We start from the raw sequence: 20,516 nt of genomic DNA, 5'->3' as shown, positions 1-20,516 counted from the left end.
AGGGTGGTGATATTGTCTGAGGGCACAAAGACCACAGAAACAGTGATTATATGCAGAGGCATGATCCCAGGTGCAGATGAGTAGTGAGGCGAGGCTCCCACAGGCCAGTGATGTTTTATCCAGGCCCTGCAGAGCTCTGACAACTCCTGTAACATCCATATGAAAATGCAGTTTCCTGGAAGTATCTGGATGGCCTGAGATTGTTAAGTCATTATGGGGGACAGGGGTGGCCCAGTGATTTTTCTCATTTTAAAAAGAAATGTTGGTTTTCTTTTATTTTCACTGAAATCCCTACAAGCTAAATTTTAAGTTTAACAGCATTTCTCTCAATTAAACATAAATCTATAAGCACAGTGCCACTAAAAATCCCAATTTCTTTCTGGTGAGTGCCAGGGTGATTAGGAGTCCTGCTCACCCTCACCCTGACCCTCCTTTTCTGGCTGTGATGTTCACAGCACTGGCAGGAACCTGCTCCACCAAGTACCTGTGGCTGTAATACAAAGAGTGCTGATGAGCTGCTGGTTCTAACTATTCTCAGAGACATTGAAGGCTGAGTGGCCCTGTGCTTGGTAGGGGCAATTATGGGGAAATCAGAAGCTCCTAATTTCTCTACTGCCCTTCATGAAGGGTTCTAAGACAGCCATAAACCAGAAACCAGGCCCTCTGCACTCCCGCTATGCCAACAGCATCATCAGCATGTGGTGTCTCTGGAAGAATGACTTTCTCTAATGAGACATTTGTTTCTTCTGTGACAAAATAAAAGATTTGGGTTCAGGTTTGCTTTGGTTCTAAATGTTTTACACTTCTGCTTAATAAGTGCATCTCATTGAAGCAAAGTAGGGGTTATGTTATTGCATATGAAAAAATGGATAATTGCAGGCCCTTCCTCTTGCTAGGTTTCTGAGAGAAGCTGCAGACAATTGCTGGTCATCTCCAAGAAGCAGGTAAAGTCAGTGATGGACTGAATACCCAGGAAAATCTGTGGGTTCAGAAAACTCCTGTTTTCTGATTATACTCTCTGGGCTGGCTATAGAGTCTTTGAAGTGGTATTGTGTTCTGCAGATGTAAGCATTAATCACAGTTAATACTAACTACCCAAGGGGCTGGGAAAGCAGCATAAGTAACTTAACTTGGAATAAGTGTGAGAGAATAAGGAGAGCCAGTTGAACAATATGTGGCATGCCAAACAGATACAGATGTGGTATAGTCTGGGTTGGCCACTAAGCATCCTCTCCTGGGGAATCTGGTCAGAGGCAATCAGTTCTCCATCTCTAGTGCACATTAAATGAAAACAGTTTAGGATGAAAGTGACTTCTGGCTGAACACTATAATCTCAACAATATGGATTTGTTTTGCCCCCTGACATCCTTCAAATGTCTCTCCAAAGAAATTTTTAAAGGAATCCACCCATAAAGACACTGAAGACAAAAAGGAAATAATAGCAACAAAAATTGTGGCACAATAAAGCCAATGGTTGTATGATCAATAGGAGTAGATGTCAAAAAACTAAAACTCAAACCTGCAGAAAGGGAAGCTAAAGAATTGGTGTGCACACCTCTTGTACTGAAGCCAAGGAGAGTAAGACTCTTGGTAACGAGTCCCATGTTCCCTTTTCACAGTCAGGCCCTAATTGCTGAGCACTAGGCTCACCCAAAGCAAATATCCAAAGAGTATTCTCATTAGAAGCAGAAGGACAATGCTAAAACTACCAACACATAGAGAGGCTCTTTACATGAATACTGCAAACCAATCACCCAGCCCTGGATCTCTGCTGACAAGCTGTGCCTATGCACTGTCCTTAATAATTCACACACACACACACAAAAAAAAAATCTCCCTAGCACCACGGCAGAAAACAAAACAGAAAGGCAAAAAAGAAACTCATAAGAACCACACTAGAAAAATGAAGTTTTAAATAGCAGAGCATCAGTTTTTGGAGAAGGGACGATGTCACATCCATGAAATTGTAAATTGTGTTGACTTACTGCAAATAAGAAAAAGGAGGGATGAACGATCACATCCATTAGATAGAAGGTTTAATAAACAACATCTAAATTGTAAAAAATAAAATCAAGGGATCAGTTCCATGAAGTTTCAGGTAACAAATTATAAAATAAAATTATTAAAATGCCACATGCCCTCACATAAGACTTAAAGACCTCAGAGGTATTAAATTGAGGTATTATATATTTTAGAAAAATGAGAAATAAGTTAATTTAAGTTGGTTACTCCAGGAATAGAAACAAAGATGGGGAGAGGTATGGTGAGGAGGTGTGCTTTCTGCTATAACCCTTGTCGAAATGGTTGATTTGAAAATGTTATATGCACAACTTCAACTGAAATATATATGTGTGTGTGAAATAAATGCATATAAATAACATATGCCATCAACAACAAAATAAAACTTTGTCTGCTCCAGCATGGTGGTTGCTACACTATTTAAGAAAACAATTCAGCATAAGGGCATTTTTAAATTCTCGTTATTTTCCTATTCAAACTCAGTTATGCACTGGTGGGTGAAGCTATCAAACAACCTAAACCCCTGATCCACGCCACACATCCTGCGATGATAGAGAGTCAATTAACATCTCTGCCTTCTGAGAATCTGCTTGTATTTCACTGGTACTTATTTGCTTGTGTCTCTCACATGGAAGGGCCTCTATATCCTAGTCCTTAATGGCTAAGGGGAATTTAATCAACAATATGAAATAGACTCATTTCTTGCCTCACAACTTTGGAAAAGCATGTGTTCTGAAGGCTCACAGTGGCACATAGGTCACCAGTGCTGGGTATCAGGGAAGTTGGTTCTTGTCTGTCCACCCTAGGTTGATTTGAAATATAATGCAAAAATTAAATTTTAAAATATCTGACCTTATTATTATTTTTTTCAAGATAGGGTTTCTCTGTGTAGCTTTGGCTGTCCTGGAACCCACACTGTAGACCAGGCAGACATCAAACTCAGAGATCTGCCTGACTCTGCCTCCTGGATACTGAGATTAAAGGCATGTACCACCACTGCCCAGCCTATCTTATTCTGATTAGTCCTAAATTCTCCCCTATTAAAAGTCATTTGGTCTGGCCTTCCAAGATATATGAGTCTCCCCGTGAGTTTCAAAGCAGTGCTAGTGCCACCATTGTAATGGCTAGACTCTGAAACTTCCCCCCGGGAAGGATTGTACTTTGCATGCTTGTTCCCCAGCTGGTGGCGCCTTCTGAAAGGCTACCGGACCTTTAGTAGGTAGAGTCTTGCTGTTGGAAGCTTTTGAAGGTTATAGCGTGGGCCCAGATTCTGGCCTTGCTCTCTAACTCCTGGTCCATCATACACAACCAGAATTCTGTTCTACATTCCATTTAACAATGGACTGAAATCATTCCTGGCAGATGCTATAGTCATAGCAATAGAAAGGAACTAGTCTCTGACTAACAAAACGACTCTGAATCCAGGAACAGAACTCTGACTCTTAGCTGAAATTCGCCTTGACATAGATATACTATCCCATAGCATGCCCTCACATGAGCATATGTACTAGAAACGCCAGAAGGATATGAACAACCTGAGGTCCTGCCTCCTTTCCAGCAAACATGTTACTCTGCCAGAGTTTCATGGTGCTAGGGTCAAAAACAAGTTGCTGCTCACAGCAACAGAGACAGCCCGAGTATTGACAGTGGCTCAAACCCTTCCCCACACCAGAAAGGGCTGTGTGATACCCTCTGTGGGTTGCCTGTCAGAAAAAGAGCTCCAGGCTTGGGGAACCCAAATCTTTTTTCATTACTTTTATTATGAAAAAATATACACAACATAAAATTTGTCTTCTTGGTCAATCTTAAGTATGTGAATCAATGGCATTAAACCTTTACGATGGACAGTAAACCGTCCTGAGCTTTGAACCACAGCAGGTATTTCCTTTGTTATTAGAGGACAATAAGCAGAACTGGCCCTCTCATCACTGTTGGCATTCCAGGCCACATAATTTTTGTTGGGGAGGGTTCTTATGTGTATTACAGGTATTTAGTGGCACTTTTGACACTGCTCACTAGATCCAATAAAACTCACCAAGTTTGACAACAAAGCATCCCCACAAATAGCCAAACATCCCTCTAGAGACAAAACTGCCTCCACTAAGGGTGACTATGCTAGAGGAAGTCAGTACCTTTACACCCCAAGGCCATTCACTATACAAGCATCCTTGAGAAGACATTCAGGGCCAGTGCAATGGCTCAGTGGGTAAATGTGGTTGCAGGCAAGCCTGAAGACCTTAATCCCTGGGGTCTACCTGGTGAAAATGGCACACATACACATATATATGTATACACATAGTTATGTATTATGTATGTATAAATGTTTATATATGTATATGGGTGTGTGCATGAAAAGTGAGGATAGCAAGGAAGGCCTGTCGGCCAGGTTCTCACCATGGTTAGGTAAGATATCAGCATGCACATGATAAAAGGTGGCTGCCATTTAATGCAGACCATGTGGGGTTCTTCTTCAGGGCTGTTCTCATTGTTCTCCACACCCTCTTCTGGCTTCACAAAATATTCAGACCATGGCTACTTAGGACACAAAAGTGACTCTGAAACCAGCCCCCAGAACCTGGGGTCTTGCAGCAAATGGGCCTGAGGATCCCAGCACTGTGTGGAATAGAGCAGCAGGAATCGAGGAAGAGCCTCTACCATGGGCTTTCTTTCCTCCAAGCCGTTCTGTCTGCTGGTGCTGTTCTTGCCCAGCATTTGTTGTTTCTCTGTCCCTCCTGCCCTGCTGCTATCTCCACACAGCCAATAAGAAATCAAGCACTGTAGATGCGAGGCTGATCCAGTGACATCAGAGATCCACTCTCCCTCCTGATGCCCCTCCCTCCAAATCAGAAAACACCTAAGCAAACAGACCCTCACAGCTGCACAGGTTGCTTAGGAAGTGATTAGTGGAGAGACATTCCTTAGCTGGTGATGCTATGGTATTGTCTTGATGTTTGACTTTAGAATATAAATTAGTCTTGGCTTCTACAACTAATAAGTTTTGTATATACATGATTACTCTTCTTTGTCTGAAAATATATTTAATTATGGTTTCACAGTACAGTTAAAATTCTGTTTTCTCCCAGAGGAAAACAAAATAACTATAACTGGGATATAGAAAAAAATTATTAGTGAGAGCAAATCCTAAAAAATAAATTGGATTTTTGAAATCCGTGAATTTTTAGCACATCCAGCTTTTCATCAGGAAGACAGTGTGTGCTGAAGTTATGGTAGAATAATAAAGCATCAGTCTTGCTGCTGCCCTGCTAAGACAAACACGGTGGGAAGATCACTTGTGGATCTGCCCTATTGTGAAATTTGCTTTCAGTAAAGGAAATAGCACATAATAGTCACAGGACACATGGCAATTCCTAGTCAACCCCCCTTCCTCCAGAGCCTGGCATTAAATCCCAACCCTCCAGATAGAATTGCAATGACTGTAACAAAAAGTATAATAGAGTCTTTTCAAGTATTTTGCTTTAAAGTTCTCCAAACTATTTCAATACAGAGTCAAGCTTAGAAGTATCAGAAAAATATAATCTGTACACTGGATGGTACCAGGGTCAATAGTTTGGTTAAATAGGATTCTCCTTTATTTATAATCTCCTTTAGAATGCAAATGGATTCCTGTGTGTAAACTCAAGTTTGGTACATACTGTGGGGGGCCTTCAAAAGTTCGTTGCCTCATTAATATATATTCTCTAAAATCTTTCAGTGTAAAAATTAAGAAAGTGAAGGAGAGAAAAACATCCTATAATTCTTATAATGCTATTCATATTTAATAAAGAATTACTATAAATAAAACCAAGTGTGTCAGGGTCTAGGGAGATGGCTCAGTGAGTAGAGCCTGCTATTAAGCATGAGGACTTAATTTCAGATGCCCAGAAGCCGCATGAAAAGCCAGGCCTGGCACACACCTGCCACCCAGTGTTGAGAAGGCAGAGACAGGGGCTTGCTAGACAGATAGTCTAGTCAAATCAGAGAGCTCCACGGTGAGTGAGAAACCCCACCTCAGAAACAAGACATAGAACAACTGAGGAAGACAAATGATGCATACCTCTGACCTACACATACTCGCATGTGTGTAGACAGACATTTGCACATATGCACACACACCACTGCACACAGAGAAAACATGAGTTGTATTTGTATGACCAATTCAAAACAAACAAACAAACAAAGAACTCTAAGAAAAAAAAAAAAATTCAAAGACCTTGAAGGAGAGAATATCAGGGCATTTAAAAAAATTTTTTTTTCCTCAATGTAAAATGACATTTTTCTAGATTAAAATTCCCAGCCAACCAGCCCAGGATGATGTTGTGGAATTTGGGGTGCCCCCATGGAGGGCCCTAACCTCCATGGGGAGCGGAGAGGGAAGGGGGCCCATGGGGGGTTGGGGGAGGGGGGTAGAGGGAGAAGGGATTGACATGTGAAATTATAATTTTGTAAAAATTAAATAAAAAAAGAAAGAAAAGAAATTTAAAAAAATTCCCAGCCAAGGCTCCTTTTTAAAATTAGACTTTCTCTGTGAGTTTGTAGCTCACATCAAGCTCCCACTTGCCTCACCGGCCTATTAAGAACACACCATTTCTGTATTAAAGAGAGACAAATGGGTGTCCTCTGGAGGGGTACTGGGAAGAACTGATGGTGCCATGTTATGCTCCAAAGATCACTGGACCCCTTGGCTCTGAGTGTGTGAGGGGAGCCGTGGCTCTGATTCCTGCTTTCATGGATGTTCAGAGGTTTGAGGACTACCTGGTCAACTGGAACCTCAACCTGTGTGTCTTCATCTTCTTGGACTTCTGCTGCCCCCCTCGTTTCAGATCTCTCTGCTCCAGCTTTGAAAATGCCTTCATCTGTGGAGCCAAACACAGGTGAAAAAAATCAAAATCCAATTGTGACATCGTGTGGCTGAAAGCTGACATTACAGTGAAATGGCAGAAGGGATTTCAGATATAGATTATATATATATATATATATATATATATATATATATATATATATATATATATATATTCATTTCCTCTTTCACAGCAAGGATTTAAACGTGCTACCTCCACCCCCGTCTTCTATTTTAACTGAGAAGAGGTCCAGTGGCCACAGGAAGCCTGGGAGAGCAGAGCTCTGATGGAACAGATGCCTGCTCACACATTGTTGCATACTGGGTGGCATCAGTGTCCAGAGATGGAAAGGATTCCTGGCTAGACTCCAGTCCCCCTCCTAGCCAGCAATCAGTAACAATGCTCCCTGCTTTACAAAACATTTAAGAATTTCCATTTCCCTGGAGAATGCTATGCTTTCAATACAATGTAGGCAAACAATTCTCTCTATTCAGGGTGGTGAAACACATTTTTATTGCAGCAGGCTCAGCGAGGACTTGCCACATCCCTCCAGAAAATCAGCATGCTTTAGTTTTGCAGGATTTCTATGGGATTTTCACAACCTGTGGCTTTAAGCTCTTGACAACAGAGGAAACATAAGCCCCTAGGGATTTAGGCTAAGCTCCTTCAACTTGCTTCCTTCTGCAAAGAGCAGTCTCCATTTTCCATATTTGAAGGACTTTTAATGTCTCCCTTGGTCTTCCCTTCTCCAGGCCAAATAATCAAATCCCAGAGCCATCTGTCATTCTGTCTGTCTACTACTTGCTTCCAGACAGATTTAGTGCTGCAGCCACCCTCACAGATGTCTGCTCTGTCTAAATGTTTAAGGCTCTCTAGGGATGGAAACTTTATCTCCTTTACTGGTGTTCTACTCCAGGGTTAGACTACCCCTACAATCTAGAAACTGTTTCTCTTTTATCTTCAAGTCACCTCTATTTCTGTAACAAGGGCATGCTTGCTACAGAAATTACTTAATACATGCTACACAACACATCACTAAAGTTCCAAGGTCAACCTTAACTATAGGCAAACGTATGTTTACACTTATTGAGGAACAAATGTACTTAAGGGACCACCACAATATACTAAGATATGAATGAGATGTAGTACCCATACATCTGGGGCATAGGTCAGCTCTCACAGATGTCATCTGCTCCCTATAACTGCTTACAGCCCCACAAAGCAGAGAATAACTGATCCCCATAAAGCTTCTCAGAGGTCAGGTGTCTCATAGGTAAAACTACAGCAGAGTGTAAGGAATATGGAGATGATGTAGCCAGGGAAAGACACGGGGAAGGAAGGGGAGAGAAGTGGGGAGGGATAGAAACTCAGGCACAATTTACATTCCTTTCTTAGATTACAGAGCACTGAGATGACAGATACAGTAGACTGTAGCTATGACTTACTCCAAATTTTGGGATTTCTTACAAAGAAACAACACATAGAATGTTCTATATTTTATCAATAACAGCAGAATGCATTCTTGGAACTCACAGTCACTGTCAATATCTACTTCTGTTAAGCAGAGCTATGAAACTGTCAACAGATGTATTTTAGAATAGGTATGCTATCACATAGAAAACACACATTCATTAATAACAAGTGGGGCTGGGGATGTAGCTCAGTTGGTGGAGTGCTCACCTATTGTGTATAGTCATGGGCTCCAACCCCAACAATATATAAATGTAAAGTAATGCACCTCTGTAATCCCAGAACTCAGAAGGTAGAGGCGGATAGAGCAGAAGTTCAAGGTCATCTTTGGCTACACAGTGAATTTGAGGCCAGCCTAGGACATATGTGATACTGTCTCAACAACATTGATGTGGACCTTGGAAAGCAAGTGTCAATCTTAAGAAAAAAACAGGAAAACGGATGTAACTAGAAGAAACCATTCTGAGCGAGGTAACCCAATCACAAAAAGACAAACATGGTATGTACTCACTCATATGTGGATTTTAGACATAGAGTAAAGGATTACCACCCTACAATCCACACTCCCAGAGAAGCTAATAAACAAGAAGGACCCTAAGAGAGACATACATGGTCCCCTGGAGAAGGGGAAAGGGTCAAGATCCCCTGAGCAAATTGGGAGCACAGGAAAACGGAGGAGGGAGCTAGGAGAATGAGAAGGGGAGAAGAGGAGGGATGCAGAGGACTTGAGGGAGCAGAAAGGTTGAGTCAGGGGAAGAATAGATGATAACAAGAATGGGGATACCATAATAGAGGGAGACATTTTAGGTTTACAGAGAGATCAGACACTAGGGAAATGTCTGGAGATCTACAAAGATGACACCAGCTAACAATTTAAGCAACAGAGAAGAGGCAACCTTAAATGCCCTCCCCTGATAATGACATTGATGACTGACTTATATGCCACCTGACAGCCCTCATCCAGAAGCTGGTGGAAGTAGAAGCAGACACCCACAACTAATCACTGAACTGAACTGGAACCCAGATGCAGAGAAGGACAAGTGAAGAGCAAAGGGGTCCAGACAAGGCTGGTTAAACCCACAGAAATAGCTGACCTGAACATCGGGGAACTCTTGCTCCCCAGACTGACAGCTGGGATACCAGCATGGGACTGATCCAGACCCCAGGAACATAGGTTTCTGTGAGGAAACCTCGGAAATCTACGTGACCTCCTGTAGTAGTTCAGTACTTATCCCTAGCATAGGTGTGGACTTTGGGAGCCCATTCCACATAAAGGAATACTCCCTGAACCAAGACACATGGGGGTGGGGTGGGCCTAGGCCCTACCCCAAAGGATACGATAGATTCTGATGACACCCTATGGAAGGCCTCACCATCCAGGGGGAGCAGAAAGGATATGTGATAGGTAGGGTTTTAGTTGGGGGGGTGGTGGGAGGGGAGGACAGGAGGGAGAAGGGAACTGGTATTGTCATAAAAAACGATCTTGTTTCTAATTCAAATAAAAAAATCTGAAAAAAAAAAAAACAGGAGAAAGACAAGTCAGCAAGATGCACCTTGAGATGGGATGCACACAGAGGGTACAACCATGGAGGTGTTGTTCACCTGGGTGGGGCTGGGGACTCATTCCTCATCGAGTAATGATGCTGATGCTGTTCCCTCTGGCATCAGGGAAGGGGGCTGGAGTGGAGGAAAGGTTCACCATAGTCAACATAAACCAAAGGTAGAAGGAAAGGAAAGAACCCACTGGGATGCTAACTTATTCTCACTATAAATGTCAGTAAGGGTAAAGGTGGTGATGCCCTTCATTCTTAGAGAAAGCAGATCTTTCAAAAGTAGTCTTGTTATTCATTTTGGTATAACATGTTTGTAGTTTAGAAAAGTTAGAAGATGAAGGAAATAAAGACCCTTCCAATATCTCGTGGCCCAGAGACAGCTGTCACCAACATTTTCACAACTCCTCCTCCTCTTAGTCTTCCACTCCTCTTCTTCCCACCCACCACACACGTAAAACTTAAGATTTATAAGTCATTGTCTACATTAAAATTATACCAAGAGCATTTATCAAGCCATCATATATTACTTGGAAATATTAAAATATGGTGATGCTGTGCCATAACTAATAGACAATACTGAATAAGAAAGATTGGGTTTTTGGATGGATGGGGACATTGTAAGAAGTTGATTGATGTGTAACTGCATGAGATTAGTGAAGAATTGCCACTCTGGAAGCAGAAAGAGGGTCGGAGGCTCAGCCCCTGGTGGAGGGAGATCCTAGGGGCAAGTGCTACCTCCCTTTCTGTACACAGAAGAAACAGATAATGTTTCTTCCGAACCCTCGTTTTCAAGAGTAAGCCTGGAGCACTATACACAGTAAGTTCACAGTGAGCATTTATTGAAAATAAGGTGGAAACTCTCGTTCTCACACATCAATTCCCTTCCTGCTTGATGTGCCCTCCTTACATGCTCCAGACACCTTGTGGGTATTTAGTTCTTCCTTCCCACACTAGCCTCTGTGCACACTGACTTCCTGATTTGGACATAATTATATCACCTCCTCCTCAGTATCTCATTGGATGCCCCTCCTACCTCTTGCTTAAAGAAATCTCACCTTCCTGTCTCTTACCATCAGAGTGGTGATGCCCACAAGAGTATTCTGTATCCTGCTCCACACATTATGCTTCTCTCCTACTTCCTACTCCATTGAGAGAGCCTCAGCTATCTATATCTACCATGTCTTCATCTCCTTTCCTAAGCAATGTACATTTAGTATTATGTGCACTGTGTTGTTTCATAATTCATGCCTACATCTCATGTCTACTTCATGCTTTCTCTCTTGTCCTTGCAGAAGTACTGGTGGAGTCTAACCCTCAGATCAAATCACATTCAATATTAATACTCTATAAAGATCACCTCCAGCCTGGACCACACAGCCAAACACAACCAGTCATTTCCTCTCAGCACTCATTATCTCACTGTCTCTGTTCATTCATAAGTCATTATCTCATTTATCAATGGCTATTGCTGACTCTGTCTTGCTCCCTGATGTTCTACAAGTCCTTCCAGTGTAGACCACATCTTTTGTCTTTGCTAGTCCTACTCCTGGCACAATGGTTGCCACTGAACAGATTTTGAAAAAAAAAATGTTTGTCTGTTTGTCAAGATGAACTGACAGTACCAAGTACTATGTAAACAACAAATTCTTGTCATTGCCTACATTGTTAACTATAATAAAATTTCAATGTACATATGCCTGTCACCAAGATCAGGAGTCCATGTGGTGTTCAAAAGTAAAATCATGCATGTATGTTTATATATATTATATAAATGCTTATATATAATGTTTATGTAATTTTAAGTATATAGACAATAATATAATGCCTTATGACTTTCTCAAATATCTTTACTACTAGTTTAACCTTCCTGCCTTTCTCCTGTATTTATTTCCCTATCTCTTCCCAATTAAAGTCCCCCTCACCCTGTTTCTCCCTTCAAGTCACTTGCACGCTCTTATTCTCCTCATAGTTTAAATGAACTCTTCCTCTCTGGAATGACAGTGCTCCCCCAAGAGCCACTTACAATGCTCCCCCAAGAGCCACAAACTATCTAACAAAACTCCCAATACCAGGCATGAGAATGGCCCTTTGAAGTTGCTGATCAGAGTCCTGAGGACTAGGGTTCGTGGTACCAGAAGATGTCATGCAAACTTCCAAAGGAGGGAAGCAACATTTGGAGACACAATTGGAATGCAGGCAAAGACATGTCATAAACGGGGATATAAAACTTATGATATAAAGAATTGAGATTGGATAGCTTACTTCTTCCCCTTCCTGTACATCCATTTACACTGACCTTCATTCTGTCGCCAATAGAAACCCCACTTACGTCATGTGGCCTTTTACTTCCCACCCCCTTTTATCCTTTCACATGATTAGCTATTCCTTGTCATTCCGTTTTCAGAAAAGCATTCTTCACTCTAACGCCAGCAGCCACCACTCACTCAGTATCTCATTGTCATTCTCTGCCTGGTGCTCATTTGTTTGGTAACTTCCTGTCCATCATTTTCTCCCAAAGCAGAGAGCAGGGATGTATCCACTTTGTTCATTACTGCCTCCAGCAATGAACAGAACCCAGCACAGAGACATCAAAATTCGATTGGACATTGAGGCACATTTGGAACCAATGGCTTACAAACACACTCATTTCATTCTCTGTTCTTACAGGGCCTTTGCCCCAAGCTGGTCACACTTGCAGTATAGTGTTAGAATAGAGACAGGGAAGAATAATAACAAAAGCACTCAAGGAACAAGAAGACTAAGGTACAACCCAGATTGGGATGGATAAATTGTTTATGTGTAGAATCCTAATAGTAGTCCCCCAGAGATGCCCACATCACAATACTAAGAAACTGTGGTCACCTTACATTGCATGGAACAGAGAAATAAGGGTTCATCCGCTAAGCTTGATGTGGATCCAAAAGTTACAATGGTGCCTGAAGATGAAGGGGGAGCCAGAGAAGGGGGCAGAAAATGAGACAGAACCTGGTGCCATCACTAGCTGTGAAACAGCCAGGGAATCCTCAGCAAAGGCGCACCACCTCTGGGAACCAGAATAGTCAGAACACAGTTTTTCCCTTGATCTTGAGCCCAGTGAGGTCCATGTTGGAAGTCTGATATTGTTTTGGAACAGCCATGGGGTCATTTGTTATAGCACTCAGAGACAGCTAATACATTACATGTCCAAAAGTAATGGTCCAGAGAAAACAACCCCTTCTAACTTCCATCAGAAACCTTCTGTGTGAAGACAAGTGCAGGAGGCTCAGACTCCTTCTTTATCTCTCGCCAATGAGACAGTAGGCAAAACCCTTCTTCCAGCCACTGGCCTTTTGTTTTTCTCCCATGGCAATTATTATCTTACTTTTCCCCTCCCCTCTAGCATGCAAATGTCATCACCACAATCCTCCAACGCAAACAACTGCCAGAATAAAAGGGATCCAATATTTTAATGTTCTCTCTGCCTGAAACCTTTGTAATAAAAGCTGTTTGCTGAGAAAGTAAGGAGCAAGGATGAACTCGATACACAATACTGCTCTCATTCAATTACTGCACCGAGGATCGAATTCAATGCTTGAATGCACACTACACCCGAGTCCGCTCTCATCTTTTCTCTTTGTATCCTGAATGGACATTTTAGTGCATATTACACTGTAAAGCAATAACAAACACTCCAGGAAAAATAAAAATGCTCCTCAATTATTTTTCACTTATCTCTTATGAGTTTTATTGCCCAAAATACAAAAACAGAGCTGCTGAGGTAGGGAAGGCATTTCATCTCATGGTCATGTTGTTCAAAATAAATACAAATTTGTTTCTCCTGCTGAAATGCGAGAGGAACACTGGTGACTCCCAAGCTTCCAGAGACCACAGCTGAGATGAAAGTGTCTCTTACTCCAAGGCCCTTGAATATCAGCTCATTACCATCCTCAGATAAATAAGGTGATCGAATAATTGATAAGCCGTGATTCAGTCCTGTAACTGGTGGCAATCAGTCCCTCAGGGCTAATGATCTCAAGAGAACTATCTTACTCATTTTCCCTCTCTGTCTCTCTGTCTCTGTCTCTCTGTCTCTCTGTCTCTCTCTCTCTGTCTCTCTGTCTCTCTCTCTCTCTCTCTCTCTCTCTCTCTCTCTCTCTCTCTGTGTGTGTGTGTGTGTGTGTGTGTGGTCAATGTGAGCATATATGTACAGGTGAGCACACACATGCATGTAAAGAGGTCGGAGAGAGACCTACTCTATCACTTTCTCCCTGAAACAGGAACTCTCAAAGATTCACACAATGCTGAGGTTACAGGTATGCACAGCTAAATCCAACCCTTTATGTGAGCACTAGGATTTGAACCCATATGCTCACACTTTTGCAAGAAGCACCCTTACCCATAGAGCCATCTCTCCTTGGCCTATCAACACAATTATTTAAAATTATTCTTAAGTAGTTTTATATACCCCGTCATTTAATGCTTAAGACAAATCAAATATCAGGATAAATTAGAAGAAAAATAACATCCTGATGGCCAGTCCCAAATAGTTCATAAAAACTTTGGGTATTTATTAGCTAAAAGCTATGTGAAGAAAATTCTGATGGCTGTGAATACTTTTTTCCAATATATTACTATGATTGCCTGATAAAATGTTAAATTTAAAATAAAGTATTAAGTTTTAAATGAAGCTTATTAAACCTAGTAAATTACTGGGACAATGTAGGGAAAGAAGGGTTTCTAGCTTTGAATACATAAAACAATACTCTAGGAAGAGAATGTAGATCCATTTCTAAGGAAATAGTCTATCCATCACATCAGTCAGCAGAGACAGAATCTAATCGAAATTCACAAGATGAAATAAAAGCCGTTTCCATCAGCTTAATATTAGTTTTAAGTACCTGAACATTAGAGAAATATTCTGAATTTCCATATGGCTCTTCATAGACACACTGTTGACATCACAATGTACTACTGAAAAATTAAAGCACACCCAAGGAAGTGGTCCAGGAGGAAGCAGTCCCTGTGAGGGCTAGCAAACACAGAGGCAAAAAGGAAGACATATGTGGAATAACACTTCCTTGCAGAGGTCATCCAGCTCTCCTCAGACCCTTTCAGAGGCCATGGTACCCCTCCTGACTCAAACATGTGCACTCAAACACACACCAACACACACACACACACACACACACACACACCACTAAATTAACATGTCTTATCACAAGGAAAACTGAAAGTCACCAAGGACAGCAAATGTTCTGAGGACATCTAACTTGGACAGAAATATAACTGAATGTTTTCAGTCACGAATCTTCTCATATATTTCATCGCATCTCATCTCACAACTCAAGCCTAAACTCTCACAAAGACACAAACATCACAAGTCCTATTTTCCTTCAGCCATTTATAAAGTTACATGAAAATAACTTTATACACTTACACAGGCTGTGCTTTTATATCTCTAGCTTGAAATATCTGGTTTCTTTCTGCTCTCTGACTCCCACTGCAGGGTATTAACTATCATCAGCTAGGAAATTATGTACAAATTTGACTATCAAATATTTGCATAGAATTGATTTTAACCACATGTATTTTGTCTTAACTTTAAATAAATGTAATAAAATATCCTGAGTGTAGATAGAAGGCAAAAGATTATTATCATTGATTTCTCCAAAATATGGGTAATTTTGCTCTTATGATGCATTTGTATTTTGCTCTTTTTAGATATAGATGTTTTCCATTTTTCTCAAAGTCAGAAGTTTTCAGAGTATAAAATTAAAGCATATATTCTTAACATATACAATTTGTGATGTTTTACTTTATAAACTGTATAAGTTTTTATACAATTTTTGAAATCTATGACAGATACAAGTGACTATGAGTAGGTTTGCCTAAACTAGTAGATAGGCAAAATTTTACTTTTTTACTTCTAACCTCAAAAAAACTATCCTGAAAAATCATTTTTAATTCATCAGAATTACTGAATTATTCTCTTCCAACCTCAGTAACTGACATTACCTAGCAAGTGACCTAAAATTCATAGTTTCCTGTTCATAATTCTGGCTGGTCCAGCTCCCACCAAACAACCTTGGAAATTCTGGTCTATAAAATGCCAATACTGAAAATATTTGCACTCTCGGAGTACACCATGGTAACAGAGTACTGACTCCCTTATAACAGGAAGCCATGGCATTCTTTCAGATGTTCATGCATTCACTTGCTGGTTATATTAACATGCTGAGCCAGCCCCAGAAAGGTGGACAAGGCTTGACCTCAGGTGCTTATTACCTCCAGGGGAATTACATGGGAAAATCCATAGGGCAAGGTGATGGATGTGTCAAGTGCTACACGGCTGTTAAGAGGGTGTGTAGAGGTAGGAACAGCCAAGGAGAGACTGTCAGAATTGGCATGTGGCGGACAGGAGCTGCAAATCGAAAGACAAGCAGAATTGGCCATTGACGAGCAGAGGATGGCACTTTAGACAGAAAGTTTTAATATTCAAAGGCTGGGAGAATGTGCACTTCATTTTAGAAGCTGTAGGTAACTCACACACAGTAGCAGCAAGGCTGCAATACTGAGGATGGCAGGTTATGTGGCTGGCAAGAGAAGAAGGTAATGTTTTTTTAAAGCTTGTCTGACATCATCATGAATTCGACCTTGGCCATGAAGATTATGAAGACCAGCTAACAGTCTTTAATGTAGGCGGTGGGATGCATAAGACTAGGGAAGAGCTGAGTGTATCCTTGAGGTAGAGCTATTTAGGCAGACAGGGGTAGAGATTCATTAAAGGCTGTGTGTGGAGGAAGTGGCATGGAAGGTATTACTCATGACTCCATATGGTGAGAGTGCTAGGTGAGAGGAAGGTGAGTGTGAGGAGCTTAGGAAAGGAAACCTGAAATGTGGGTCTGATGGGAGCCACCTGCATCCACAGGCAAGAGGGAGAGCAGTGGGGCTGGTAACCAAGACAGGTGGAAGAAACGGGAAATGAGACTAAATCACTGCAGGGTGAGCACAGAACTTCCAAATCCTAATGTGCATGCAGCACCCATCCCTATTGGATGGGGGTGGCGGGGGCAGTGACCTTGTGGGACCAGTCCTCTCCTGGATACAGCAAGTCTGGAAGAAGGTACTTACTTACTGTGGGCAGGATCAACAGACAGGAACCAGACTCCAGAAGCTTTAATGACAGAACTCCCTCGCCACTGGGTATGTGGGACAAGAAGGAGAGAAAGGGATTGGAAAAGGACTCTAAGCCCTGTGCTTTCTGGCTAGTTGTGTTATTCATCAAGACTACGCTGACAAGGAAAGAAGAGTCTGGAAAGGAGGTGGCAAGTTCTGGTTTTAACATCAGATTCTCCTGCTGTGTGATGGGGTGAGTCCTGATAAGCTCATCGTATGTTGGATATACTGCATCTAGGTACATTTGATGTACAGGACCTGCCAGGGAAGCAGTAGGTTAACTACAAATCTTCACCACTTCTTCCTTTACTTTGAGTCCAATCTCCAGTCTTATTCAGGCTCTGTAGTGGAACACCTACTGGAGTCTCCTCTTCCTCTCTGATGCCCATCTCCAATGGATCTAGACCTTCTCCAACAATTCTTCCCCCTGCTCATCCCATTATCCAAGCCTCCAACACCAACAGGCACTCCTTGGGAACATTCTAGCCTCACGGACCAGGGAAACAGGCTGATGGGATCTTCACTTCTCTCCTCTCCTCCAAATGCAATCATCCTTTGGGCTCTCCCAGCTCTGTAACAGATCACATGCTGCTCCAGTCTTGCTCCAGTCCCCACCCCCATCTCCAGTGGAACATGCAGCTCTTCCCCTCCAAACCTTCTTTTCACCACACATCACTTCATGACAGTCACCAACTCCAGCAGCATTCCATGGGAACCTACAGGCCACTCCAGCCAGGGAAGCAGGGAGCCTGACTACAGATCTTCACCCCTCCCTCCTCTCCTCCAAATCCAATCCTCCAGTCTCAACTCCATCTCTGTAGCAGAACACCTGTTGCACAGCCTTCTCCTACTCTCTGGCCCCATCTCCAGTGTTCTCCAAATTTCTCCCACACTCATCCTGTTATCTCAACTCCCAACTCTAGCAGGCTTTCTCTGGGAACCTATAAGACAAGCATGACAGAGAAGTAAGTAGGCCAGCAAAAGGGTAATCTACCATATAAACAAACTGGAAGACAAAACCACATGATCATCTCAGTGGATGCAGAAAATGCCTTTGACCAAACCCAAAACCCCTTCATGATAAAAGTCCTGGAGAGATTAGGGATACAAGGGATATACCTCAACATAACAAAGGCAGTTATGGCAAGTCTGTAGTCAACAGCAATTTAAAAGGAGAAAAACTCAAAGCAATTCCACTAAAATCAGGAACAAGGCAGGTCCCCACTCTTTCCATTCCAAGTCAATATAGTACTTCAAGTCTTAACTAGAGTAATAAGACAATTGTAGGAGCTCAAGGGGATACAAATTGGAAAGGAAGAAGTCAAAGTGTCACTATTTGCAGATGATATATTATATATATAAACAGCCCTAAAAAAATTTTCACCAAGAAACTCCAACAGCTGATAAACACTTTCAGCAAAATAGCTGGGTACAAAATTAACACACAAATAGCCTGCCTCTATAAAAAATGGCAAACAGACTGTGAGAGAAATCAGGGAAATAACTTTCACAATAGCCCAAAATAATATAAAATATCTTGGGGTAACTCTAACCAAGCAAGTGAAAGACCTGTATGATAGAAACTTTAAGACACTGAAGAGAGAAATTGAATAAGATGTCAGAAGATGGAAAGTTCTCTCGTGCTCATAGATTGGTAGCATTAATATAGTAAAACTAGTCATCAAAAGCAGTCTACAGATACAATACAATCCCCATCAAAATTCTTCACAGAAATTGAAAGGAAACTTTTCAGCTTTATATGGAAACACATAAAACTCAGGCTAGCTAAAACAATAAGGAACAACTAAATAACTGAATTAAAGGATTACTATAAAAAGTATCACCATAAAAAAGTATCACCATGCCTAATTTCAAATTGTACTACAAAGTCATTCTAATAAAAACAGCATGATATTGGCACATTAAATTGAAGAACCAGACATAAATCCACACACTTATGGACGCATGATCTTTGATAAGGAAGCCAAAAGTACACAATGGAAAAAAGACAGCATCTTCAACAAATGGTACTGGTCAAACTGGAAGGCTGCATGTAGAAGAATCCAAATAGATCCATACTTACAACCCTGCACAAAACACTCAACTCCAAATGGATCAAGGACCTCAACATAAAACCAGATAGAAAAGAAAGTGGGGAATATCCTTGAACAAATTGACACAGGAATATACTTTATAAATACCATGAGTATTAATATATGGGACATCGTGACATTGAAAAGAAGTGTTTATACAGCAAAGGACATCATCATTCAGACAAAGCTGCAGCCTACATAATGGGAAAGATTAACAATAATTACTACTTTTCTCTTTATTTATTCTTTGTGTCTTTCACATCATGCATCTTTAGCCCATTCATTTCCCATCCCTTCTTATCTGCCACTGCCCTTGCAACCCTCCCCCAAAATAAAATAAAATTTAAGAAAAAAAAAGTTTAAAAAAAAGGAAAAATCTCGCCATTGGAACTGTAGTGTGACACAGTGAGTCATGCAGTAAACTCCTTTGTCCATACATCTTTATTTGCAAGTGTTCACGGCAAAGAGTCGTTGGTCTAGTTCAAGGCCTCTGGTTTCTGCTACACCATCGATGGGCCCTCACTGGAACTCCTCGTGGATATCCTGTTGTTGCCCTGTGTCATGGAGATCCTACCGTTTTGGGTCTGTAAAGCCGGCCCCTTCATGTGCTCCTGCAGATCATAGATGGGGTGGATGTTGGGATAGGCCAACTCATACCCCTAGTTCTGGGCCTGTATAATTGCAGGATTGGTCAGCCTGACAGATCTTCCTGATCCTCACCACCAGGGTGAGCTCTCCAGCATTTCCCTGGCTTCTATCAACTATACATCTTATAGAGGGCTAATATACAAAATATATAAAGAACCTAAACAGAAATTTGTGAACGAGAAAACTCAAAGGGCTGAGAAACACTTAGAAAACTGTTCAATATCCTTCATCATCAAGGAAATACAAATTCATCTTATATCTGTCAGAATGGCTAAGATCAGTAAAACAAGTCACAGCTCATGCTGACTAGGATGTGAAGAAAGGGGAACACTCAACCATTGCTAACGGGAGTGCAAAATTGTACAGCCACTATGGAAATCATCTTCTGTGGGAAGATGGGAATAGATCTACCTCAACATCCAGTTATTCCACCCTTGGGCATATACCCAAAGGTGGCTTCATCCTACCACAGAGATACTTGCCTAAATGTTCACAGTTGCTCTATTCATAATAGCCCAGAAATGGAAACAACTAGTGTCCCTCAATAAAAAAGAATTGATAAAGAAACTGTGTTACATTTACACAATGGAGTATTTATTACTCTGCTGTTTAAAAATGAAATCATGTAATTTGTAGATAAATGGATGGAACTAGCAAAAAAAAATCATCCTGAATGAGATTAATCCAAACTAGAACAAATATGGTATGTATTTGCTTATATTTGGTTATTAGCTGTTAAG

The 20,516-nt window shown here is 41.3% G+C and overlaps 1 protein-coding gene across 1 annotated transcript in view; it reads right to left on the bottom strand.

Moving 5' to 3' along the window:
• Nucleotides 1-20,516, bottom strand: part of LOC100770382 (doublecortin domain-containing protein 2) — a 187,551-nt gene that overhangs the window by 13,284 nt on the left and 153,751 nt on the right. Inside the window, exon 9 of the mRNA XM_027409331.2 lies at nucleotides 6,772-6,872. Within this exon, the coding sequence (XP_027265132.1) occupies nucleotides 6,772-6,872 (101 nt within the window). The remainder of the gene's footprint in view (nucleotides 1-6,771; nucleotides 6,873-20,516) is intronic.

Source organism: Cricetulus griseus, chromosome 3 (genome assembly GCF_003668045.3).
Source record: "Cricetulus griseus strain 17A/GY chromosome 3, alternate assembly CriGri-PICRH-1.0, whole genome shotgun sequence".
NCBI classification, from domain to species: domain Eukaryota; kingdom Metazoa; phylum Chordata; class Mammalia; order Rodentia; family Cricetidae; genus Cricetulus; species Cricetulus griseus.
Note: the sequence above shows the minus strand (reverse complement) of the source record. Positions and strands in the feature narration are given on the sequence as shown.